Source organism: Canis lupus, chromosome 22 (genome assembly GCF_048164855.1).
Source record: "Canis lupus baileyi chromosome 22, mCanLup2.hap1, whole genome shotgun sequence".
In the NCBI taxonomy this organism is placed as follows: domain Eukaryota; kingdom Metazoa; phylum Chordata; class Mammalia; order Carnivora; family Canidae; genus Canis; species Canis lupus.
In genome coordinates, this window is record NC_132859.1 from 561,134 (window position 1) to 587,203 (window position 26,070).

At 43.0% G+C, this 26,070-nt stretch overlaps 2 protein-coding genes across 3 annotated transcripts in view; one reads left to right on the forward strand and one right to left on the reverse strand.

Moving 5' to 3' along the window:
• Window positions 1–17,958, forward strand: part of RARRES1 (retinoic acid receptor responder 1) — a 37,234-nt gene extending 19,276 nt beyond the window's left edge. Inside the window, exons 5-6 of the mRNA XM_072792117.1 lie at window positions 16,691–16,753; window positions 17,270–17,958. Of these exons, the coding sequence (XP_072648218.1) occupies window positions 16,691–16,753; window positions 17,270–17,419 (213 nt within the window). The 3' untranslated portion in view covers window positions 17,420–17,958. The remainder of the gene's footprint in view (window positions 1–16,690; window positions 16,754–17,269) is intronic.
• Window positions 17,277–26,070, reverse strand: part of GFM1 (G elongation factor mitochondrial 1) — a 52,101-nt gene continuing 43,307 nt past the window's right edge. The window contains exons 18-19 of one of the 2 annotated variants that reach the window (XR_012014604.1): window positions 20,065–20,300; window positions 17,277–19,815 (exon numbers count right to left, since the gene is read on the reverse strand). Coding sequence is in view for 1 of the 2 variants with exons in the window: in XM_072792114.1 (XP_072648215.1) it covers window positions 20,139–20,300 (162 nt within the window). In the remaining variant the exon portion in view is untranslated. Of the gene's footprint in view, window positions 20,301–26,070 lie in introns of both variants that reach the window. The other variant, XM_072792114.1, reaches the window with a different exon arrangement.

Here is a 26,070-nt window from a genome sequence, read left to right on the forward strand (position 1 = left end):
GAATATATCCCACTTGATTCTGATTAATGCTTTTTTAAATGTATTATTGTAGTTCTCTTTCTTTGTGGTGTCTTTATCTGGTTTTGACATCAGGGTAATGATCACAAAATGAATTCGTTAGCTTTCTTTCCTCTTCTGTTTTTTGGAATACTTGGATAATAATAGGTATAAACTCTTCTGAATGGTAGAATTCACCTGTGAAGCCTTCTGGTCCCGAACTTCTGTTTGTTGGGTTTTTTGATTACTGATTCAATTTCATTGCTGATTGCCGGTCTTTTCAAATTTTCTATTTCTTCCTGATTCAGTTTTGGGATGTTATATGCTTCCAGGAATTTATCTGTTTCTTTTACATTATCTAATTCGTTGGCAAAGGATTTTTAATAATATTATCTAATAATCCTTCGTATTTCTGTGATGTCAATTGTTATTCCTCCTCTTTCCATTCTCATTTTGAGTTCTCTTTCTCTATTAAAGATTTTATTTATTGATTCATGAGAGAGACACAGGTGGAGTGAGAAGCAGGCTCCCTATGGGGAGCCTGATGTGGGACTTGATGCCAGGACCCCAGGGGCACGCTCTGAGCCAAAGGCAGACATTCAACCACTGAACCAACCACCCAGGCATCCCCTCTCTTTTTTTAATGAGTGCCTAAAGATTTATCAATTTTGTTGATCTTTTCAAAGAACTCGTCCTGTTTTTTTTTTTAAAGACTTTATTTATTTATTCATAGAGATGCAGAGAGAGAGAGGCAGAGACACAGGCAGAGGGAGAAGCAGGCTCCATGCAGAGAGCCTGACATGGGACTCGATCCAAGGTCTCCAGGATCACGCCCTGGGCTGCAGGCGGCGCTAAATCGCTGTGCCACGGGGGCTGCCCCTCGTCCTGGTTTTATTGATCTGTTCTATTGCTTTTTTCAGTTTCTATTTTATTTCAGCTCTAATCTTTAAAATGTCCTTCCTTCTACTGGTTTTGGGTTTTGTTATTTTTCTTGCTCCTTTGGATGTAAGGTTATTTATTTGAGATTTTGATTGTTTCTTGAGGTAGACCTGTATAGCTATAAAGTTCCCTCTTAGAACTGCTTTTCCTACATCGCAAAGATATTGGACTATTGTGTTTTCATATTTATTTGTCTCCATGTATTTTATTTCCCCTTTGATTTCTTGGTTGACACATTCATTGTTTAGTAGCATGTTATTTAACCTCCATGTATTTGTGCTCTTTCCAGGTTTTTCTTGTGGTTAATTGCTAGTTTCATAGTATTATGGTCAGAAAAGATGTATGGTATGACTCTGATCTTTTTTAATATATTGAGACTTGTTTCATGACCTAATATGTAATCTATTCTGGAGAATGTTCCATGTGTACATGAAAAGAATGTGTATTCTGTTGTTTTTGGGTGAAATATTCTGTATGTGTTAGATCTATCTGGTCCAATGAATCATTCAAAGCCACTGTTTCCTGGTTGATTATCTGTTTGGATGATCTGTCCGTTTATTTGAGTGTCAAAGTACCCTACTATTATTGTATTACTTACTATTAGTTACTTCCTCTGTGTTTGTTACTAGTTGGTTTATGTATTTTGGTGCTCCCATGTTTGGTACATAAGTATTTACATTTTTTAAAACTTCCTGTTGGATTATTCCCTTGATACTGTCCTTCTTTGTTCCTTGTTACAATCTTTGCTTTCAAATCTATTTTGTCTGATATGAGTATTACTATCCTGTTTTCTTTTCCCCTCCCCTTGCATGATAAATATTTTTTTATCTTCACTTTCAGTCTGCACGTGTCTAGGACTGAAACAAGTCCCTTGTAGGCAGTACAGAGATGGATCTTGCTTTTTTTATTCATTGCATCACCCTGTGTCTTTTTTTTTTTAATTTATTTTTTATTATTTTTTATTTTATTTTAAATTTTATTTATTTATGATAGTCACAGAGAGAGAGAGAGAGAGAGAGAGAGAAAGAGAGAGAGAGGCAGAGACACAGGCAGAGGGAGAAGCAGGCTCCATGCACCGGGAGCCTGACGTGGGATTCGATCCCGGGTCTCCAGGATCGCGCCCTGGGCCAAAGGCAGGCACCAAACCGCTGCGCCACCCAGGGGTCCCTACCCTGTGTCTTTTGATGGGAATATTTACTCCATTTACATTCATAGTATGATTGAGGTATGTACTTATTGCCATTTTGTTACTTGTTCTATGGTTGTTTTTGTATTTTGTCTCTGTTCCTATTTTTCTCTTGTTCTCTTTTCTCATCTTTCTTTGGTGATATACTTGGATTCCTTTGTCTTTATTATTTTGCATATCTGTTACTGGATTTTAATTTCCAGTTACCATTAGGTTTATATATAACATCCTATGCATATAGCAGACTATAATAAGTCAATGGTCACTTAAGTTTGAACCCATTCTTTACTTGTCTTCCCATGTTTTAGGTATATGGTATAACATTTTACATCCTTTTATTTGGTGAGTCCTTGACTGATTTTTATAGATATACTCAATTTTACCACTTTTGTGCTTCCTACTTTTCTTACTCCTCTACTTGTGGTCTTTCTTTTCCACACAAAGTCCCCCATTAACATTTCCAATAGGGCTGATTTAATGGTGATGGACTTTTTTTTTTTTTTTTTTTTTTTTTTTACTTTTGTCTGGGAAACTCTTTCTCTCCATTTCTGAATCAAAGCCTTGTAGGGTAAAGTATATATGTTTTTAAAGATTTATTAATTTTAGAAAGAGTGAGCGAGCACAGTGAGGAGAGGCGGAGGGTGAGAGAGAGAGAATCCCAAGCAGACTCCTTGCTGAGCATGGAGCCCAAGGTGTGTCTTCATCTCACGACTCTGAGATAACAACCTGAGCCAAAACCAAGAGTCAGACGCCCAACTGACTGTGCCTCCCAGGCGCCCCTGGAAAGAGTACTTTTACTTTGGGTTGCAGATTTCTTTCTTTCAGCATTTGAAATATATCACGCCCCTCTCTTCTGACCTGCATAGTTTCTGCTGAAAACTCAGCTGATAGCTTTAAGCTTGTATGTAACTGTTTTCTTTTTACTGCTGCTTTTAAAATTCTTATTACTACTTATTGCCATTTTAATTACTATGTGTCTTGCTGTCGACCTCATTGGGTTGTTAGTGTTGGAGGCTCTGTGTGCCTCCTAGATCTGGATTTCATTTTCCTTCCCCAGATTAGGGAAGTTTTCAATATTATTTCTTGACATAAATTTTCTACCCCCTTTTCTCTTTTTCTTCTTAGATCTCCTATAAAGCAGATGTTATTATGCTTGATGGTGTTGCTGAATTCCCTAAGTCTATTTTCATTTTTTATTATTATATTTTCTTTTCTTCTGTTAGGCTTGATTGCTTTCCATTACTCTCTCCTCCAGGGCTAATCAATTTTTCTGCTTCCTCTTGTTTACTGTTTGGTTTTTTTTTTCTATCTAGCATATTTTAAGTTTCAGTTATGAGTTCTTTTTTTTTTAATTTTTATTTATTTATGATAGTCACAGAGAGAGAGAGAGGCAGAGACATAGGCAGAGGGAGAAGCAGGCTCCATGCACCGGGAGCCCGACATGGGATTCGATCCCGGGTCCCCAGGATCGCGCCCTGGGCCAAAGGCAGGCGCCAAACCGCTGCGCCACCCAGGGATCCCTCAGTTATGAGTTCTTCATTTCTGATTGGTTCTTTCTTTTTCCTGTCTCTTTGTTGAGGGTCTTGCTGAAATCCTCCACTCTTTTCTCAAGTCCAGTGAGATATCTTTATGACCATTACTTCAAATTCTCTGTGAGGCATATTACTTATCTCCATTTCATTTAGCTCTCTTGCTGTGGTTTTGTTGTATTCTTTCACTTGGGACATATTCCTGTATCCTCATTTTGTCTAACTCTCTGCATCTGTTTCTGTGTTAGGAAAGTCAGCTACATCTCTTGCAATGGCTCTCTTTGCCTACGTGGGCAAGGTTTCATCCCTGTGTTGTTAGCCGGCTTGAGTTGAGTCTGACTCGGCATTTGCCTGAGATGCAATAGCACCAAACTGCAGGGCACTTTCCCCGTTGTCCCTTGAGAAGCTTTCATTGGTAGGCAGAGCCTGCAGCCAGACTGGATGACTGCAGCCAGACCCAGCCCACTGCTGGGGTTCAGTCAGACTGCTGTGTGGTTATTTTCTCCTCTCCCCAGGGCAGGTGTCACCTGGGGAGTGGGGCTGGCCCCTGTAAGGGCTGCTTGCACGTTGCCAGACTTGAGGCACCACTTTGGATGGCCTCTGACCGAAGGTGCATCAGATGGGTAGGTCTGCAGGAAACATGGCTGTAGGGTAAGCAGTGCCAAAAAGGTCCATGTGGTCCCATGGGAGGAGCTACCTGTAAAACCTCCTGCCAAGCCCAGCCTGGCTGGAAGGGGCAGATCCACAGAAGCCTGTGGTGGTGGGTTGTGCTGCTGGCAAACTACATGGAGAATGTCTGCCCTGTGCTGGTCCCACCGGTGTCTGTTTCTGGGCGGGGATGGGAGGGTTCAGGGTCTGCCAGCTGGAGAAGTCTCTTGGTGGTCCCTGCCCGTGCAGTCACATTCTGAGATTGGCAAATACATCTCCTTCCCAAATACCCCAGGCATTTTCCAAACTATTGCTTCCATGCTTTATCTCAGTGGGGCTGTTCCTTCCTGCTTCTCCCAGAACCAAGCCTGCTGATTTTTAAAATTCTGGGTGTTAGGCCCCAGGATTTTTAGGCCCCTCTTATTTTCAGAGCCAAATGTTATGGAGATCTGTCTTCCTCGTGAGGATCCCCATGCCTGGGCACTGGCTTCAGGAGCTGTTCCTCTGTCCCCTCCGTGCCCATTGCGTACTTCCCTGTGGACCGTCCCATGGGTCTATTTGACCTCCCGCCGCATCTCCACCTTTTCTTCCCTTGCCAGTATAGCCTGTTCTCTACATTTGGTTGTGGAGGGTCTCTTCTGCCAGTCTCGGAGTCATTTTTTGGGTTATTTACACTGATGTGGGTGTTATCTAGTTGCATCCAGGGGACAAGGTGAGCTGAGGATGCTTCTACTCTGCCATCTTTTCTAGAAGTCCCAAGACTTTTCTCATTTCTTGAGGTGGGCCTGTATCACTATGAACTTCTCTCTTCGAATTGCTTTTGCTGGGTCCCAAAGATTTTGGACTGTTGTGTTTTCATTTTCATTTATCTCTGTATATTTTTTTTATTTCCTTTTGATTTATTTATTTGAACTCATTGCTTTTTTTTTTTTTTTTAGTAGCATGTTGTTTAGCTTCCTTGTATTTGTGGGTTTTCTCCAGCCTGTTTTCTTATAATTCATTTCTAATTTTATACCATCATGGTTAGAAAAGAGAATTGATAGGTTTTCAATCTTAAATCTATTGACACTTGTTTTGTGGCCTAACATGTGTTCTCACCTGGAGAATGTTGGATTCACGTGAAAAGAATGTGTTTTCCGCTCTTTTTGGATGGAATGTCCTGGACATACCTGTTCGATCCATCTCGTCTATTGGGTTGTTTGAAGCCAGTTTCCTTATTGATTTTGTCTTTATGAACTATTCTTTGATGTAAGTGAGCTGTTAAAGTTCCCTACTGTTATCTTACCGTTGTCTATTTCTCCCTTTATGTATGTTAATATTTGCTGCTTAGATATTTGCAATTTTTATCTACTCTTGTGGGATCAGTCTCTATTGTTTCGTGGTGCCCTTTTTTTTTTAAATCTCTTACAGTCTTTGTTTCAAAGTCTATTTTCTCTAAATACTACTGTTATTTTCATTTTTTGTTTCTATTTGAATTGGAAATGCTTTTCCATCCCTTCACATTCAGTCTCTATGTGTCTTCGGGTCTGAAGTGAGATAGATGGAGGGTGTTAGCACAGGCTGCCACAGCGTCCAACTGTCTAGGCTGCGGGAGAGGAAGAGAAGAGTGCTGCCCCCACCCTCCCAGCACTTTTGGTCCTGGAGAAATCTCCTGAAGACTTCTATTCCTCCAGGGCATGTTCCCGGATTAGTAAATTAATGGTTTTCATGTATGCCCCAGAGACTTTTCAAACCGCTGATTCTCTTTTGTGCCTCAGGCCAGCTATTACTGTATTTCTACCTTTATATCTTAATATTTGTCAGCCTCTCCCTGTATGTCTGTATTAGTTTAGTGTATTTAGCTGTTCCTGTATTGGTTGCATAGTTATTTATAATTGTCATCTCCTCTGGTAGGATTGATCCCTTTGTCATTATATCATGTCCTTGTCTCTTGCTATACAGTCTTTGTTTCCAAGTCTGCTTTGTCTGACAAAAGATTGCTACCCTGACTTTTTTGTTGTGTCCACTGGCATGGAGTATCTTTTTTTCCATCCCTTCACTTTCAGTCTATATGTGTCTTTAGGGCTAAATGGAGTCTCTTGTAGGCAAAATACAGATGGATCTTTCGTTTTTGTCTTATCCATTTACTCATCCTGTGTCTTTTGGTTGGAGCAATTAGACCATTTACATTTAAACCTATTATTGATTAGTATGTACTTACTGCAGTTTTGTTAATTGCTTACTGTTTGTTTTACATTCTCTGTTCCTTCCTCTTTTTTACTTCCTTTTCATATTTTCATTACTGTTATGCTTGGATTCCTTTTTTGTTATCTAGCACGGGTTTTTCACATGCGGTACCATATAGTTCATACATATTCTGAATATACAGCAGTCTGTATTTAGTTGATAGTCACTTCGGTTCTGACACATTCTGAATGTACCATCCCCATTTTGTGTATATGTCACCATAATTTACATATTTTTATTTTAGGAGTCCCTTAACTAATTTTTTGATGTAACTGATTTTACTACTTTTGTCTTTTAACCTTCATACTAGTGTTACAAGTGATTGGTCTACTAACTTTATTGTAAGTTTGCTTTTGATCATGAAACATTTCCTTTCTTGTTTTTCTACTATGTAGGATCTTTTTCTTTCCGTTTTCTTTCTTTCTATATTTCTTTCTCCTTCCTTTTTTCCTTCTTTCTTCCTCCTTCTCTCTCTCTCTTTCTTTTACACTTATGACTTTTTCTTTTCCACTTAAGTAAGTCTCTTTAACATTTCTTTTCCTTGTAAGGCCAGTTTAGTGGTGGTAAACTCCTTTAGCTTTTGCTTGGAAAACTATTTATTTCTCCTTTAATTCTGAATGATGATATTGCCAGATAGGGTATTCTTGGTTGTAGGTATTTTTTTCCCCCAGAACTTTGACTATATCCTGACTCCCTTCTGGCCTGCACATTTTTCCCTTTGCACATAACTAGTTCCTTTTCTCCTGCTGCTTTTATCTATCTTTAATCTTAGACATTTTAATCATTTGTTTTGGTGTACCTCCTTGGGTTCATCCTGTTTGGGTCTGTCCATTTCCTTTCCCAGATTAGTAAAGTCTTCACCTGTTATTTCTTCAAATAAGTTTTCTCCTTTTTCTCTCTTTTTCTGGAATCCCTATAATGCTATTGTTGGTATACTTGTTATCCTAGAGATCCCTTAACCATCCTGATTTTATTTACATTTTTTTTCTTTTTGCTGTTTTGCTTGGTTGCTTTCCATTCCTGTGGCTTCCAGATTACAGCCCATTCTGCATCTGCCAAGCTAATATTGATTCTCTCTAGTGTATTTTTCATTTCATTTATTGAATTCTTTAACTATGATTGGTTCTATTTTTATATTTTCTATTTGTTGAAGATCTAGGTTGATCTACTCTTCTCCAGTCTGGTAAGCATCTTTATGATGAACTCTTTATCTTTATGAACTCTTTATCAGATAGAATGATTATCTCCATTTCATTTTGTTCTTTTTCTGACTTTTTGTTCTTTCATTTGGAATATATTCCTCTGTCTTCCCATTTTGCTTGACTTTCTGTGTTTCCTTCTGTGAAATAGAACAGCTACTTCTCCTAAACTTGTAACTGGTACCTGGTACCAGGTACCTGGTAACTGGCTGGCCAGCTAGAACTATGGCTGGCATGGGCTAGGGGCCATGAGGCACTTGGTCCTCGTGGGATGGCTGGAGCTGAAGTGGGCATGGGCTGGAGTAGCCTCAGGGCTTTTTACAGAGGTTGTCCCATGCAAGGGATGCCCTGGTAAGTCATCTAGAGCTAAAGCAGGTGCAGGCCTGGCATGTTTTAGGGTGTTTTACACCTGTCACCTTGGTGATATGGCTGGAGATGTAGTGAGTGCCGTCCTGGGGTGTCCTGCTGTGTGTTCTCCAGGGGCGACTTTGGTGGGATGCCTAGAGCTCAGACTGTTGAAGAGAGCCTGTTCCAGGGGCGGGGGGGGGACAGCTGGGGCTGGTGTGGTTAGGGGCCCTGGGCTCACTGAAGCAGGCAGCTGGCCAGGGTTCCCATACCTGGGAGAAAGTGGAAGGAGGGAACGTAAACATCGGTGTGTGGCCGGAGGCCAGCCCCTCTGACTCTCGAGAGCATTCCTGCAGCTCCTCCAGGGCGGTTTCCTTTATACGCTAGTTGGTTTTTAACCCATGGGTAGCTGGGATTGGAATGGTGCAGTTGCCTACGGTGCGGGACTGTACCTCCGTCTGCACCATCAAGGTGGAGGGGCTGCATGGATGACCCTGACCAACCTCTCCAGCCCGAGATAATGTTCCATGGGTTCCGTTGCTTGGAAGACACTCAAGGACTAGGTTCTCCAAATTCTAGTTGCCCTTTGAAACTGTGGTTGTGCTATTTTCCATGGCCCAGGGCAGTCCCTCCTCACTGCTCTTTGCACCTTGGGCCGGGGTCCCCACAGTTGCTGTGTCTGCATCTCTCCCACCATTCTCTCTGTGGCCCCTTTATCCTGCTTTGGCTATTTGGGGTCTGTTGTGGTTCCAAACAAAATTTAAGATGATTTGTTCTACTTCTGTGAAAAATACTATTGGTATTTGATAGGGATTGCACTGAATTTGTAGATTGCTTTGGGTAGTAGGGACATTTTAATGATGCTCATTCTTTCAATATTCATGAGGATGGTACACCTTTACATTTGTGTCGCCTTCAACTTCTTTCATCAATGTCTTGTAGATTTCAGATATACATCTTTAGCCTTTTTTTTTTTTAATTCATTTGAGAGAGCACAAGCAGGGGGAGAGGCAGAGGCAGATGCAAACTCCTAACTAACTGAACTGGGAGCCCAACATGGGGCTCGATCCCAGGACCTAGAGATCATGACTTGAGCCAACAGCAGAAGCTTAACCATCTGAGACACTGAGGCGCCCCCAACCTCCTTGTTTAAATCAATTCCTAGATACTTTATTCTTTTAGTGCAATCATCAATGGAATTATTTTAATTCTGCTTTCTGCTAATTAGTGTAGACAAATGCAACGGATTTCTGTATATTAATTTTGTATCCTGCAAATTTACTGAAGTCATTTATAAGTTCTCTAAGAGTTTTTTTAAGAGTCTTTACATAGTATCATGTCATCTGAGAATATCATAAGTTTTACTTCCTCCTTACCAGGTTGGATGTCTTTTCTTCTTTTTTCTTGTCTGATTGCTGCAGGGACTTAATGTGACTTTATGCTGAATAAAAGTAGTGAGACTGCATATTCTTGTCTTGTTCCTGATCTTAAAGAAAAACTTTTCAGTTTTTCAACATTCAGTATGATGCTAGCTGTGTTTTTTTCCTGTGTGCTCCTTAGTATGTTGATATGTACACTCTAAGCCTACTTTGTTGAGTTTTTATAACGAGCAGATGCTGAATTTGCTAAATATCCTTCCTGATTTATTTGCAAATATTGAATCACCCCTGCATCCCTGGAATAAATCCCCCTTGATTGGGATGAATGATCCTTTCAATGCATTGTTGAATTCAGTTTACTAATGTTTTGTTGAGGATTTCCTACATCTGTATTCACCAGGAATAGTGGCTTATAATGTTCTTTTCTTGTAGTGTCTTTGGTTTTGGCATCAGGAGAATTCTGGATGCAGATGAACTTGCTAGTTTTCCTCACCCCCCCCCCCCACCTTTTTTGTAGAAGTTTGAGAAGAATTTATATTCTTCCTTAAGTGTTTGGTAGAATTTACCTGTGAAGCCTTCTGGTCATGGACTTTAGTTTGTGGGGAGATTTTTTTTTTTAACTGATTCAATTTTGTTACTAGTAATCAGTCTCTTCTACTTTTCTTTTGGATTCAGTTTTATATTTTGCTAGAAATTTGTGCATTTCTTTTACATTGCCCAATTTGTTGGCATTTAATACTTAAAGTATTCTTATAAACCTTTGTATTTCTGTGGTGTCACTTGTTTCTTCTCTTTCATTTTTTTTAAAGATTTATTTATACATGAGATGCAGAGACACAGAGAGATAGTCAGAGACACAGGCAGAGGGAGAAGCAGGCTCCATGCGGGGAGCCTGATGTGGGCCTTGGTCCCAGGACCCCAGGATCACGCCGTGGGCTGAAGGTAGATGCTCAACCGCTGAGCCACCCAGGGCCCCTCCTCTTCTAATTGTATTTGAGTCTTCTCTCCTTACTAATGAGTCTGGCTAAAGGTTTATGAATTTTATCTTTTCAAAGAACCAGGTCATGACTTCATTGATCTATTTCCTTTGTTTGTATCTCATTTCTGTCTAATCTTTATTTCCTTCCAAAAACTGAGCTTTGTCTGTTCTGTATACACAGAATATTCCATCCAAACAGAGAATATACATTTTTTCAAGTGCACATGAAACATTCTCCAAGATAAACCACATTTTAGGCTGCAAAACAAGCCTCGATAAATTTAAGTCCATCTGGTCTAATGTGATGTTCAAAATCCTTACTGATTTTCTGTCTGAACAATACATTCATTGATGTAAGTGGGAATTGCTTCGTGTACCTATGTGCTCCTCTATGAGTAGCGTAGATGTTTATGTTATATGTGCTTGTGGAATGGATTTATCACAGGTAACACCCACCTTCGTCTCTTGCCAGTCTTTGTTTTAGTCTATTTTGTCTAAGTATTGCTGCCTTGGCTTTTTTGTTACTTCGCTTTGCATGCAGTGTCTTTTAGTCTCCTGTGTCTTGAGGTGTGAAGCGAGTCTCTTGTGGGTAGAATATAGATGGGTCTTGTGTTTGTGTGTTTTTTAAATCCATTCAGTCACCTCTGTCTTTGACCAGAGCCTTAATACAAATGCTCTAAAGTAATTATTGATAGGCATATACTTACTGCTATTTTAATTTTTTTTCTGGTTATTTTTGTACTCCTCTGGGTTCCTTTTCTTTTCTTGCTCTCCTCTCCTGCGGCTTACTGGCTTTCTTTAGTGTGCTTCCTGAATTGCTTTCTCTTTACACTTTGTGCATCTATTAAAGGTTTTTGATTTGTGGTTACCATGGTATTTGTGTATAACATCCTGTGTGTATAGCAGTCTTGTATTAAGTTGATGGTCACCTAAGTTTGAACACGTTGTAAAAGCACTAAATTTTTACTTATTTTACATATTTTTAGTTTGCGTATATTTAATCTCTCAACTAACTTTTGTAGATAAAATTGAATTCACTACTTTTGTGTTTTAACTTACATACTGACTTTATTAGTGACTAATCTACTACCTTTACTATTTGTTTTTACCAGTGAAATTATCCTTTCATCATTTTCCTCTAGTTAACAGCCGTTTCTTTCCACTTAAAGAAGTCCCCTTAACATTTTTTGTAAGGCTGGTTAGTGGTAATGAAATCTTTACTTTTTGTTTGTCTGGAAAACTTACTTCTCTGTCTTTCAATTCTGAATGATGACCTTTTCAGGTGTTCTTGGTTGTAGGCTTTTTTTCATTTCAGCACATCGCTGTATATGATCTTCTGGTCTGTAAAATTTCTGCTAAATATTAGCTGACAGCCTGATTGGGTTTTCCTTGGGTCCATTTGTTTTCTCTTGCTGTTTTAAAAATTCTCTTTATCATTACTTTTTCATTGTAATTATTCTGTCTTGGTGTGGACATTCTTCATCTTGTTTGGGGCTCTCTGTGATTTCTGGACTTGGATGACTGTTTCCTCAGATTAGGGAGGTTTTCAGCTATTTTCATAAGTTTTCTGCCCCCTTTCCCCTCTCTTCTACTTATGGGGATCCCAATAATGCTAATGTTATTATGCCTGGTGAGGTCACAGAGGTCCCTTAAGTCTTATTTTTTTCTTTTTACTTTTCAGCTTGGGTGCTTCCTATTACCCTGTCTTCCAAGTCACTGAGCGGTTCTTCTACGTCCTCTAGTCTGTTTCCCTTTAGTGTATTTTCATTTTCAGGTATTGCATTCTTCATCTCTGTTTTTTTTTATTTTCTATCATTTTGTTGAAGTTCTTGCTGAGTTCATCTGCTTTTTTCAAGTACAGTGAGTTTCTTTATGGCCGTTACTTTGATCTCTTTCTGTGGTTTTTGTCTAATTTTACATTTGGGATATATTCCTCTGTCTCCTCATTTTGTCTAAGTCTTCTGGTCTTAAAATTAGTGGCCTGTATAGAAACCGTCTGTGGTGTCCTGTAGCACAGTCTTCCTACCTGTGTTCGCTGCATCACCCCCCTGTTCTTGGTAAACTGTGATTGCTGTGGGCATGCCACTGGTTGGGGCTGGACCTCAGCCCCCTGGCGCAGTGACCCGTTTCACCGTTGCACGCACCCTGGGCAGCGTTCACTCTCCATACTGTGGAGGGTCGGGTCTACCGCGGCTGTGGGATCACTGGTGGGCAGCGCTGGCCCTCAGTGTGGCTGGATGCAGTTAACCACTGCAGAAGCTGTGGATACACCAGACTACGGGGCCTTATCCTTGCACAGCCAGCTAAGAGGCCAGCCCCAAGAGCTGCATGCAAGTTTGTAGGGTTATCTCTGTCTCCTCTCCCCAGGGCAGGCGTTGTTCAGGAGGGGCACCAGTCCTTATCAGCGCTGCCTGCTGGGTGTGGTGGGTCTGCAAGGGAACTCCAGGGTGGGCACACGCTCCTAGCAAGGTAGGTGCAAAGCACTGGAACTGGCTCCCGTAAGCATCTGGTAATCCAGGCTAGGGAGGGCAAGAAGATGGCACCCACCACTACCTTTGTTCCTGGAGCAATCGCCTGTAGCTCCCTGTTCCTTTGGCACACGTCCTAAGATTAGTCAGTAAGTCTCCTTCACGTATACCCCAGGTTTTTTGCAAAGTGCTCCTTCTGTGCTGTCTTGGGCCTTATTATTTAGTGTCCTGCTCTTGAAAGGCTTCGTTTCCTGTGGCTCTCTGTCTCTCCCACAGCTTAGCCCCACTGATCTCATAGCTCAATATTATGTGGACTCTACTTTCCAGAGTGGATCCCCAGGGCCACGGGGGTCTGGTATGGGGTGTGATCCTCTCACTCCTGTGTGCTTTTGATATCCATCCCATTTGTGCTGGTCCTGTCAGGGGTCTGGTGCCCCGTCGTGTCTCCACCTCTCCTAGCTTTTGTGATGTGACCTTCTCTCTACAACCAGCTGTGGAAGAGCTTTGCCAATTTCTCAAGTTACTTTCAGAGTTAGTTGTACTATATGCAGTTGTTGGTTCAGTGTGTCTAGGGAATGAGATGAGCTTGGAATCCTCCTACTGTGCCTTCATCCCCCTCCTTCGGACCCCTTAATGTCCATACTTTCTTTTCATTTGCAGTTGTATGTGACCTGTTACCAAACTAACAACCACCTGGATGTAGTATGGCCCAAATATTCAACTTTATTTCTGCCTTGCAGTGCCTCTCGTCTGTCCATGAATGTCACTCATCCAACCTACAAATGGGAAAATTGGGATACAAGTAATTGTAGAGTTAAGAAAACAAAAATGCAGAGGGAGAATGGTCACTTAGTAACAGCTTTAGCCTTTTTTTTTTTTTTTTTTAACCCTGTGAGGTTTGGGTTTTAGATAAGTAGTAACTGAATATGCAGCTTCATCTCTTAGGGCCTATTAAATGAAGATTAACAAATTTACTAAAGTCCTTTTTTTTTTAAATATTTTTTATTTATTCATAGAGACACACAGAGAGAGAGAGAGGCAGAGTCACAGGCAGAGGGAGAAGCAGGCCCCATGCAGAGAGCCTGATGTGGGACTCGATCCAGGGTCTCCAGGATCACGCCCTGGGCTGCAGGCGGCGCTAAACCGGTGCGCCACCGGGGCTGCCCTACTAAAGTCCTTGAAATTAACAGAAATCTAAACTACTAGAGCAATCGGTAAATTTGGTTTCAAAGTTGATACACATTTAGTTTCCTTAAAGAAAAGTATGCACATGTCCACATAGATTTTCAGATTCTGCTCTTCTGTAGCCACAAAGGGTTCCCATGATCTGTCAGCAAAAGCAGTAACCTGGCGACAAGCAAAACAAGGAAGTATGCTTTACAGAGTCCCTAAGATCAGATCAATCTACTCTTCTCGAAGACTAGATGCAGGATGGCAGGGCCGATAGAGCCAAGGCAGCACGGCGCAGGAAGTGCCCAGAGGCGCTCTGTGGCCCAAGGTGGCTCAGGGAAGTATAGAGATTATGGTTTTTCTGAAAACTTTTTGAGTGGGAGTCCCTGTCTTTACACTCAGGGTTAAAGTCCCCTTTTGATGCCGTGGTGCAGGGACGGGCAGGCGTACAGACTCACAGCTCCAAGGGAACAAGGCCTGAGGGCAGACTGGGGTAATAAGACGACGATGCAGACATACAGACAGACCCACCTGACCCGTCATTTTAGACGGAGGAACAGGTGTCATTCTTAATGCCACGGGGACTGTACCAAGGGCAAGGGAGGTACTGCTGGCTAAAGAGAAACAAAACCAGTTGCGGACTTTCCACACACCCTTGGCCCTTAATTTGAACTGAGAAAAGGTACAAGTGAGCCTTGTTCCAACACTTAGGAGTCCAAACCAGGTGTCGTCAGCACCCCTCAGTATCCTGCAGCACCAGCTGCGGCCCGAGGCCTTAGCCTGGCGGGACGGCCCTGATGGCCAAGGCTGCGTCCTAGAAGCCTCCCTACCTGCCCCATATAATCGCCCAGGAGGCCTCCTTCAGGTAGCGTAGATTAATAATTAGGCCCACTTCCCCTCGGCTCAAACCACGCTGGTTCTGTGGGGATCGTGCAGTCTGTCTCTAGGAAGATTAAAGCGCTTAGTTACTGGAAAATGTAAAAGTAAATCATCAATTTGGAGGATAAGGATTTGGCATTTGTGATCATTTGAACCAAAGCCAAAGAGATCATTTCTGAATAATATTAAAAAGAACTGGGATCCCTGGGTGGCGCAGCGGTTTGGCGCCTGCCTTTGGCCCAGGGCACGATCCTGGAGACCCGGGATCGAATCCCACATCAGGCTCCCGGTGCATGGAGCCTGCTTCTCCCTCTGCCTGTGTCTCTGCCTCTCTCTCTCTCTCTCTGTGACTATCATAAAAAAAAAAAAAAAAAAAAATTAAAAAAAAAAAAAAAAAAAAAAGAACTACCTCAGGGGCGCCTGGGGGGCTCAGTGGTTGAGCGTCTGCCTTTGACTCAGGTCGTGATCCTGGGGTCCTGGGATCGAGTCCTGCATCGGGCTCCCTGCATGGAGCCTGCTTCTCCTCCCTCTTCCTGTATATCTCTGCCTCCTTCTCTCTGTGTGTCTCTCATGAATAAATAAATAAAATCTTAAAAAAAAAAAAAAAAAGAACTACCTCTTGGCAGAGTGTGCCCCAGCGGGGGTGGCCCAACCCTGGAATAATTTGCCAGGCCAGGATGTGCAGTGTCCCCTCCTGCTCCCTGGTTTGGTGGACGGTGCTTCCTCCCAGAGAAGGAAGACTCTATAAAAACAAAAATGTAAAGGCTTAATAATGTTACTGAGGAAGGTCTTAATTAAATGGTACAGGGTTTACAAACATTGTAATATTAAAAAAAACATGTAACGCTGTGTTTTTTAGCAAAGTAGTCCTCAAACGGAGTTGGAAATCCATTATTTGTTTCAGGGTTTCCTCTTTTTTTTGTCTAAAATCTAGAGACTGCTATGATTTTCCTCCAGAAATGCTATTTTCAAAAACAGAATAAGAAGGCATTGTCCTGGGGAAAAAATGAAAAAAAACCTTCAAGTTTATAAGTAAAATCAACATTTTTAAAAAAGATTTTATTTATTCATGAGAGACACAGAGAGAGAGGCAGAGGGAGAAGCAGGCTCCGTGCGGGGAGCCCGATGTGGGACCCGATCCTGGGACCCCAGGATCACGCCCTGGTCCCGGAGGCAGGCAGTAAATCGCGGAGCCCCCAGGGACCCCCCAAAACCAATTTTTAAACTGTACAAATATGTGGAAGTAGCCTGGCCGCCTAGAAACCTCCAGCGTACTGGTTCTAGAGGCAGTGCATAAAGAACGCGGGTGGTAAAGTCAGTAAATCTGGTTTAAGTCCATTTTTCACTTACCAGCTGCAACCTGGAACCTGTAACGCTCGGCTCATGATCTGCACTCCCCTAAGACAGAGATCACGCAACAACACGTGGAAAGCGCGTAGCACAGAACTTGGTCCACGGTGGCCTTTGGAAGCGCTGGCCGCCCGGTCAGGGGAGGTGCACAGTCTAGATTCCCAAGGTTGTCGGAGGATTCTCCGTATCCGCACGGGGCCCCGCCTCCACCAGGAACCATACCGACTGGAGAGCGGAAGTGCTGGACAACTAGGTTGTCCCCGAACCCGCTGACAAAGCAGTAGGAGGCCATGACTTCAGGGAGCCGCGGGCTACCCCAGGAGAGCCGAGGCAGGGCCCGCAGCTAAGCAGGAACGCACCCGGTTCATTGCACTCACTCCCTTTTTCCTTCCCTAGAAAACGAATGAGGATGCAATTGATTTTGATTACACGGTTCTACTCCACGAATTCTCGACACAGGTACAACAAAACCCTATGTAGGTAGGAGGTGGCGGAGGGGCGGGAAGTGTGGTCCACGCGGAGCGCGCCTTGGGGCCAGGAAACGAAGCGGCAGCTCCACACCGTTGTCACGGGGTTTTATTTGGGGTAACTTCTTGACAAGGGGGGTTGGCAGGGGCACCACGCGGCTCGGTCCCGGCTGTTAGTCCACAGATTTTATGGAACAAGAGGGTGCGTGGAGGCCACTGCCCTGAGGTCAGGGGGCTGACACCTCACAGACCTCCTGGCACCACCTGTGCAGGGTTGGGGGGGTCTTTACTAGATCGACTGTAGGGAAGATCAAAACAAGCCTCAGGCATTCGGGGCAGGGCACACGGTTCCCCCAGGGCCTGGACATGTTCCCAAGGGAGCTCGTTTCATGGACACCGACAGGGTGGGGGCCGAGACGGGCTCAGGACCGTCAGCACCCCTGCGGTACACAACTGCGTTTGCCGGACGTCTTGGTGGACCCTAATATCTGGGACCCTTATTTTCTAGGAAATCATCCCCTGCCGCATTCACTTGGTCTGGTACCCAGGTAAACCGCTGAAAGTGAAGTACCACTGCCAGGAGCTGCACACAGCACAGGAGGGCTCTGGCACCGAAGAAGGCTCAGCTGTGGCGCCAACACAGCCTAATAATTTCTAGAGAAGAAAATAAGATCTGCTCATACCAAATTCTAAACAAAGTGACTGTACTAAGTCATCACTAATCACTCTGGTAAAACAGGGAAGGTAGAAGGTATTCTGATCTTTGGCAAAAACTGCAATTACAGTCCTCAACAATTACAAGACGTTGGGGTTTTTGTTTTTCTGTTGGTTTCGTTCATTTAATCAATTCTGGGAACGCAGGCGTACCGAACCCTGCTCCGTGCTAAGCAGTTTACTCCACGGGCTTCTCAGGGTTTCGGCCCTAAATGCTGTGCTTGGATCAATACACATTGAGGAAAACAAAAGATTGAAGGTCTCACCTCTGTATTTCTCATTACCTTGAACGTAGCGCAGCCGACTACTTTCTGTTGCTAGATTCCTGCTACCTAGGATGTAAAGAAGAGAATATATCTCAATAAAGCAAATTGTAGAGAAAATATTATCAGTTTAGAAGGAACTTTACTATTTTTTACGATTTCAAGCGACTATTCTTTTTTGTATCTACTTTTAAATAAATATTTACATTTCTACATAAAACGTGTTCGATGTGTTTGTAGAGATTTGTATAATATGCTAAATTTGTACTAAACTCTTAGTCTTGTGTAATTCAAATTTTATAAATATAGTGTTTCATGGATAAAGCCAAGTATCTGCAAACGGAATAGTGACATAACTGAAATTCTATCAAATATGTACAATTTTCATTTCTAACGACAATTTGCACGCAGTGTTGGCCTAAATCAATTTATAAAAGTCGGCACAATATGTACCCTAAGCAGATTCGGTGGGGGACCTCCCCAGGGCAGGAGGAAGTGATCCAGCGCGTGTGGCCATCGTCTGCCTCTCAAAATTCCTAGCATTTCTGGGGGAGGAATTCAATTTTTATTCTACCCATCAAGGTTCTTCTAGCTGGTCTAAGAATTAAACGGATTAACAGGAGGAAAAAAGAAACCACCCGGAGAGGCCTAGTAATGCCGTTGGCGCCCGGAGAAATGACCACGGCAGGCAGTTTCTATACTTTATAAACAGTGTGAATCTCTAAGGAATTAGCAGGACAAAGAAAACTTTGGGAGCTTCGATTAGTAAGGAATTCTCCACAGAATCCGGACGAGGCAGTGAATTAGTTACAAGTCACAGGGTTGTCTACACGTCCTTAGTCTACACGTCCTGCCTCTGATGCCGAGGCTCCACCCAGGGGTACAGGAAGGCTCGTCCTCACGTGGGAGGTTCGGTTCCTGCTGGGGGGGGGTGGGGGGGCAGAGCGCCCTGCTGTGAAGTCTGTCTCTTAAATGACTTTATTTGAAATAACCAATACGCCCAAGTGGGACCCCGGGGGTGGCCCGCCCTGGCCCCTGCAGTCCCCTCACTGACGCTCCCCTGGAAGTTGCAGAGAACCACCGACCCGGCGGGGCGGTCCTCGCTGGAGCTCTCGGTCAGACACTCGTCGATTCAGGTAAACTCCTCGGGGACACAGTGACGGGAGAGCCGCTCGGAGCTGCCCACGGTTCCAACAATCAGATAATGAGAGGCATTCCTGGGGCATAAACGGGCACCGATGGCTAAGGACTGGGTCAAATTCTAAACGGGTGAGTGACGCGGAGGGCAGCCGGCCCAGGGGTCCGGGTGGCGGCAGGGACAGATGCGGCTCCGGCCACCGCCCTGGAGCGGCTGCCGCGGTTTCTCCGACGATCGCGTGGCCAGGGTTCAGGAAAAAGGCCACTTTTAGTTCTCAGAGGATTCCGAGGCCAAAGGAGAGAAAACGCGAGACACCCACGTGGACGGCTGCACCAGGCACCAGGAGGAGCGCGATCCCCGGGCCTGACCCAGGTCCTAACGAGCTCTGTTAGAACCCAACATCCACAGTCGCGTTAGTGAGACCTTTTTCTACAATCACCCTTAGTTTTGCCAAAAATAGCTTAAACCTATCAGCCTGATTCAGACCAATGTGCTTGCGAAATAAACCCAGCTTCAGTTCACCTGGTCCGGTCACTCACCTGAGGACAGCGGCAATGACGACCGGTCCGGCGGCCCTTTCCAACTGCGGGTTTTGTAAGGGATTTCCTGAGCGAGGCCAGCAGCGAGCCACACAGTGGCCACGGGGCTTCCCCGATAGTTCGGGGTCAGCCCCTCTCCCGGCCGCCACAATTCACCGAGCACGGGAGCCGGAGCCCGAGGCTGCGAACGAGCTCCCGGGCTGTTCCACCAAGTCAGCCTTAAAGCTGTCGGGTCTCTGCGGGTCGCCCTCCCCTACAGGACGGGACGTCCCAGTGAAGACTCTGGCGGGACAGTGTTCCCGGCGGTGGCCTGCTACGGGGAGGACAGACTGGTCCTGAATTCACGCACACAAAAAATCATTATGAAAACGTAAGGATCCCCGCTGAGCATTTAGGAATTCTGGAAAGATCAGATAGGGAGAAAAAGACAAATATTCCAATTTTTCCCCAAACATATATTTTATCAAATTGCTCTAAGTCATAGCATAAAAGAAAACCTTTTCCTTAAATCCGAAAAAAAAAATCCTCAAAATCATTAGTGGTTCCAACAGGAATGTCATAGAAATTATAATCCTCTTCATTCAGTCCCATGTTCTTGATTCTTGTTCTGCTTGAGTCTAGTTTTTCTACTAGTTCCAGAAATTCTTACCCAGTTCAGTTTTATGATCAAGGTCATCAGAAGCAGGAAGCTTCTGTGAAAGCATCGGAGCCGAAGTCTACGTGTCAGGGGATCCCCGGGGAGCGCTCAGGGGCTGAGCATCCGCCTTCGGCCCAGGGCGTGAGCCCGGGGTCCTGGGATCGAGTCCCACGTCGGGCTCCAGGCATGGAGCCTGCTTCTCCCTCTGCCTGTGTCTCTATCTCTGGGTCTCTATGAACAAATAAAATCTTAAAAAATAATAAAAGATTTCATTTCAGACCTTGATTTTGGCAAGTTTCTAAAACAGTATCAAAAGGTTTGAACATGTGACCTGGTAGGCTCACGGATCATTTTGAAACCATACTTAGCCATTTAACCAAAGTATAAAAGATTCCAAAAGCAAGTGCAGACGGTTTACAGTTGTGAACCAGGTGGCTCAGGTTTTTTTTGATAATCAAAAACCCAACAGAGACAAAACGTAGAATCTTTGTTTTTCCAGGCAGATTACATGAAAGGTAAAGGAAAACTTTGTTTTAAACTCTTATAAAAACCAAAACAATAACCTAAGAAAATGTTTTCCTTTTAACACAGAGAAAAAAGATTCTAATATCGCACAGTGTACTTTTGATAAAATTCATTCTTAAATAAATTTAATCTCGGTCAGTACTGGCCACAAATACAATTCCTATCCAAAGGCTCCTTTACTATGAACCTTATACAACTTTTTATATTCATATTTTGTCCTAAGTTTTCCCTCTTCAAATAATTAGCCTCACTTTAGGACAAAATTGTTTTCCCTCAAAAAAAATGTATTTTTTTTATGTCTCATACTTTTTCTTATCAAAAACATCTATCTTACTTTCCTTGCAGAGTTGCTTACCTTATTTCTAGTACATTTAATACCATATATTAATTAGAATTCCTCACCCTTAGAAAATGTAATTTCTAGGGTAAATGAAGTTGTAAGCAATTGTGAATTGCCTCATACACCAGCAAATTTTGCATTGGCAAAGTTATGGATGCATTTTATAATTTCTAGGAACATGACTTTATTCCCAGTTTTTAATAAAGTGCAAAACATGTTTAACTAATGGACCCAAATTGATTTTTAGTTTCTCTGTAATAAGGAAACCAAAAGTAGTTAAACATGTTTAGTAATTAATGTTTCTCATTTTGCCTTATTTGGAAATGACCTAGATATTCAATGAATTCAACATAATCCGTCACTTAAACTTAGCAAATCTTCAGAGTTTCAAGATTACCAAAAAGATCTGGGAAACCTATCTTAAAAATTTCCCTAAATTTTTTTTTGTTGTTGTTATTTACATCTATTCCACGTACTTGGTCTTAACAAACTTAAGTTACCCATAAAGAGTTCAAGAGACAGCAAAGTCAATCATCCTCCCAAGCTATGATTATTTTTTTAAAGCATTTTTTTTTTTAAAATTTTATTTATTTATGATAGGCACACAGTGAGAGAGAGAGAGGCAGAGACACAGGCAGAGGGAGAAACAGGCTCCATGCACCGGGAGCCCGACGTGGGATTCGATCCCAGGTCTCCAGGATTGCGCCCTGGGACAAAGGCAGGCGCTAAACCGCTGCGCCACCCAGGGATCCCCATTTTTTTAAAACATTTTCTAACAGAGATAACATCAACTTAGTTGACTCTAAACTCAAGCAGGATAAAACTTTTAATTCTAACACTAGTAATGTCAAAAACATGTCTATTTTAAGTCAACAACCTTAAATTAGCTTCAATACTAAGTATTTTTTCAGATTGTGTGAACCCAAAAAACAACTGGGTTAGTTTCTAAGAGTTTTAAGGATGCCCAATCCCACAGGTGCTCACCTTCAAACCAACTAGATAGGGCTCGTTTACAGGCTGGTTTCAGTAGATAGATGATGGATGACAGATGGACACAAACACAGGGACAGACACAAGCAAAAATCTTACAGCTTTTATTTTTAATAATATTTGTGGAGAGGACATTATAGGCCTGATTTCCTCCCTTCCACCCTCCCTTCCTTTCCACTGAGAAACTTCTTTAAGTTTGTATTTCAAAGAAGGGCTCTGAGGTCCAGGAGAGGGTGGGGTAGAAAATTTACATTATAAAGACGTCGTCGAGAAAGAATCCAAGTTTTCTCCAAGGTGGACTCTTTGGGACACAGGGGCTTCCTTTTTTTCTAAAGTTTTTTTTTTTTTTTTAATTTTTATTTATTTATGATAGTCACACACAGAGAGAGAGAGAGAGAGAGAGAGAGAGAGAGAGGCGCAGAGACACAGGCAGAGGGAGAAGCAGGCTCCATGCACCGGGAGCCGGATGTGGGATTCGATCCCAGGTCTCCAGGATCGCGCCCTGGGCCAAAGGCAGGCACCAAACTGCTGCGCCACCCAGGGATCCCGACACAGGGGCTTCCTATCAGAGGTGCTAGAGTCTGCGCATAACACCCCTTCCTAGCAGTTTGTATTTCAAAAAAGCCTCTTTCCCCTTTTAAAAATTCCATCTTAGGTGAAATGAAAGCAAAAATAAACTATTGGAACTACACGACAATAAAATACTTCTGGGCAGCAAAAGAAGCAATCAACAAAACATAAAAGACCAACTTATTGAATGGAGATGATTTGCAAGTGACAGATCTGATAAAGGGTCAGTCTCCAAAATATATAAAGAACTGCTACAACTCAATACCCCCCAAAACCATCCAATTAAAAATGGAAGACATGGGCAACCCGGGGGGCTCAGGGGTTTAGCGCCGCCTTTGGCCCAGGGCGTGACACTGGAGACCCGGGATCGAGTCCCACATGGGGCTCCCTGCATGGAGCCTGCTTCTCCCTCTGCCTGTCTCTCTCTCTCTCTCTCTCTCTCTCTGTATCTCTCATGAATAAATAAAATCTTAAAAAAAAAAAAAAAAGAGGACATGAACAGACATTTCTCGCAAGAAGACACCCAGATGGCCAAGACACCTGAACGATGCTCAACAGCACTCATCATCAGGAGACGCAAGTCAGCCTCCACCACATCTGTGAGAACAGCTAAAACCAATAACACAGGAAACAACAGGTGTTGGCGAGGTCGTGGCCAAAAAACAGCATCCTCACGTACTGTTGGTGGGACTGTAAACTGGCGCAGCCACTGTGGAAAACTGTGGAGGTTCCTCAAGAAGTTAAAAGTAGTAGTTGCAAGTAGAGCTGCCCTAGGATCCAGTAATTGCACTCCTGGGTATTTAGCCAAAAAACGTAAAAACACAAATTCAGAAGGGTCCACGTACCCCTGTGTTTGCCGCAGTGTTTACAACAGCAAAGCACGGAAGGAGCCCGAGGTGCGTCAACAGATGAATGATGAACACGTGGGGTTTAGGTACACGGAGTAGGATTCAGCCTCAAAATAGTGACATCTGCCACTTGCGACAACCTGGGTGGAGCCAGAGTCTGACGCTTAGTGAAAGAAGTCAGAGACGGAAACACCTAGGATTTCACTCAAATGTGGAAACAAAACAAAGGGGAAAAACACAAACCAAAACAAAAAAAAAGTCTAACTATAGTCAAACAGGTGGTTACCAGACTGGCGGGGGGCGGCGGGAGGGGTGTGTGTGCAGCAAATGGGGCCCCTGGTGGCTGCGTCCTTTAGGTGACGGCCCTTGACTTAAGACTTCAGGTCATGACCTCAGGGGGTGAGACCCAGGCCCTGGCAGGGAGTCCGCCCCGCCTCGCTCTCCCTCTGCCCGTCTCCCCACCTGTGCTCGCTCTAAAATAAATACACCTTAAAAAAAAGGAGTCCCTTTATCACGATGGGCCCCGAGTTGCGGACAGAACTGTAGCATCACCGTACGGGCACCTGCACCTGAGAGGACACCGGATGCTCCCTAGCCTGGAATCCAAACCTAAAACTTAGATAAAGGCGGGCCTGAAGGCGTCCAGAGCTGCATTTCTGGTTTTGTAGCCATTCCTAAGACCAAGACGGTGGCTTCCGATCCCCCCGAAGAAGTGGATTATTATCACCCGAGTATGTTTGGACTGACCTGCCTCTTTAAACTTTTATGTTTTTTAAGATTTATTTATTTTAGAGAGGGGGGGAGAGCACGGAGAAGGTGAAGTGCAGAGGGTGCTGGAGAGGGTGGGAGGAGGAGGGAGGGAGAGGGAGGGAGGGGAAGGGAGGGGGAGGGAGGGTGGAAAACTTTACACTGAAGAGAAAAATTTTATAGACACGGACTTTACAAAATGAAATGAACAGACGATGCTTTTTAGATCTAGTTTATATATTTTTCTATTTAAACCCCAATCCTTTGTCCCATCTTCCCAATATCCACCTGACTTAAAGAACCACGAAGTATTCTGAGGCCCTGGAAACAATCATTCAAATGAACCACCAGGTCGCCCACCTAGTAATAATGCAAAGTAAATACTTTTTAAAAAAAATATCTACAATGACTAAATCACATCAAGATCAACCGATAAGCTCCTTCAACTGAAGTTCCCTAAATAATCTCTAGAAAAGGTGCCGAGATTATAGTAATAACGTCGATATCCTGTGATCTTTAATCAACTTCTCAGTATCACACAAAGGGCCAGAAAGGGCCTTTGGCTGTCTAGTCTCAGTTATCTCAAAGTCCACTTGCTCATGAAAGCATTGTTTAATTAATGAGATTAGGCTCCCAAATATGACCATTACTCAACGTACAGATTTATTTCAGTAAAATAGGTCACGAAGAGGAATTCCACACACAGACAACACGCAAACACAACTGCCTAAATGCATAAAACTCCCAAAACTTAGACTAAATATTTCTAATATCACCATTAGAAGATCTTCTCTAGCACAATCTCAGAGTGGCTGACCTGATTTCACTCATATTGATTTTGTCAGCTAACAGCAGAGAAAAATCACTTCATTGGCCTTGACATAAAATTAAAAACTCTAAATTCCCTAAGTCGTCTTTGGGAGCCTAAATTCTGTGGGGGCCCTAAATTCTTCTGAGTCACCTGGCCAATGGCAGGTATATACAGCATCACATCTATCTTCCTAATCTCTAGAACTTCCAAAATTTTAAGATATGCAAAATAATACGAGGATTTTGTCTACATTCCATTGCTTTCTACTCTGGTTTTCTACTTGAACTATGAATTGTTAGAAATTAAACAAATTCTTCTCAAAGTCATCTGAAAGTCTGTATTTGCCCACAAATGAGTTCTTCACGATGAGTTTATTCCACAATTTCTCTCAGCTTAGAAAATTCTACGACCTGCAGGCTCTGTGACCGTGCCTAGCTTCCAAAGTGCTGCCGTCACCCAACTTGCCGCCTAACAGTCACTTGAATGGATAAATGAATGAGTGAACACTCACAATGAGCCACAAACACGACCGACTACTTCAAGGGTACATTCTAGTGTTCTTTATACGAAGACATTTTAAGCAGCAATTACAGCTCTCGGCCAACCATTTACAGTTCGAGCAACGCAAATAGTCATCTTCTTACAAAGGGACAGACTTCTACGGGGTCACAAATTACTATTACCTGGTAGGGGCCTCGCTCCATTGGCATCAATTTTAAAACTTATCCAGATTCCAAAAACATTGAGATATGAAAAATTCTAACAGTTCAGGACTAAATTTTAATGATTTTGCCACTAAATACTCTAAGACTGAGCAAGGAGGAAAGGAAGGACAGAAAATTAACCTTATTTCTTTAAAGGCAAAGTTAATCCAACTACATTCACAGAGGAGAAAATTAATAACATGACACATCTAAACAAATTTCCCATTTCATGTCTAGGAAATGCAGGAAATACTGGTCTTTAAAGTTCCCTGTATATTAGAATCAAGCGGAAGACTTTTAATCTTGATCCAGAGGATCAGTATCCAGAGGCTGGACTGGGCGTTTCTTTTTAAGCTCCCCATGTGATTTTTAAAGTGCAGCCAGGATCAGCGGGTTGGGAATCCCTCCCTAGTGCTGTTACTTTTCTCTGACACAACACTGTCTTTCTTTAAGTTAGCCAACAATTATCCTTCATAAGAGTGA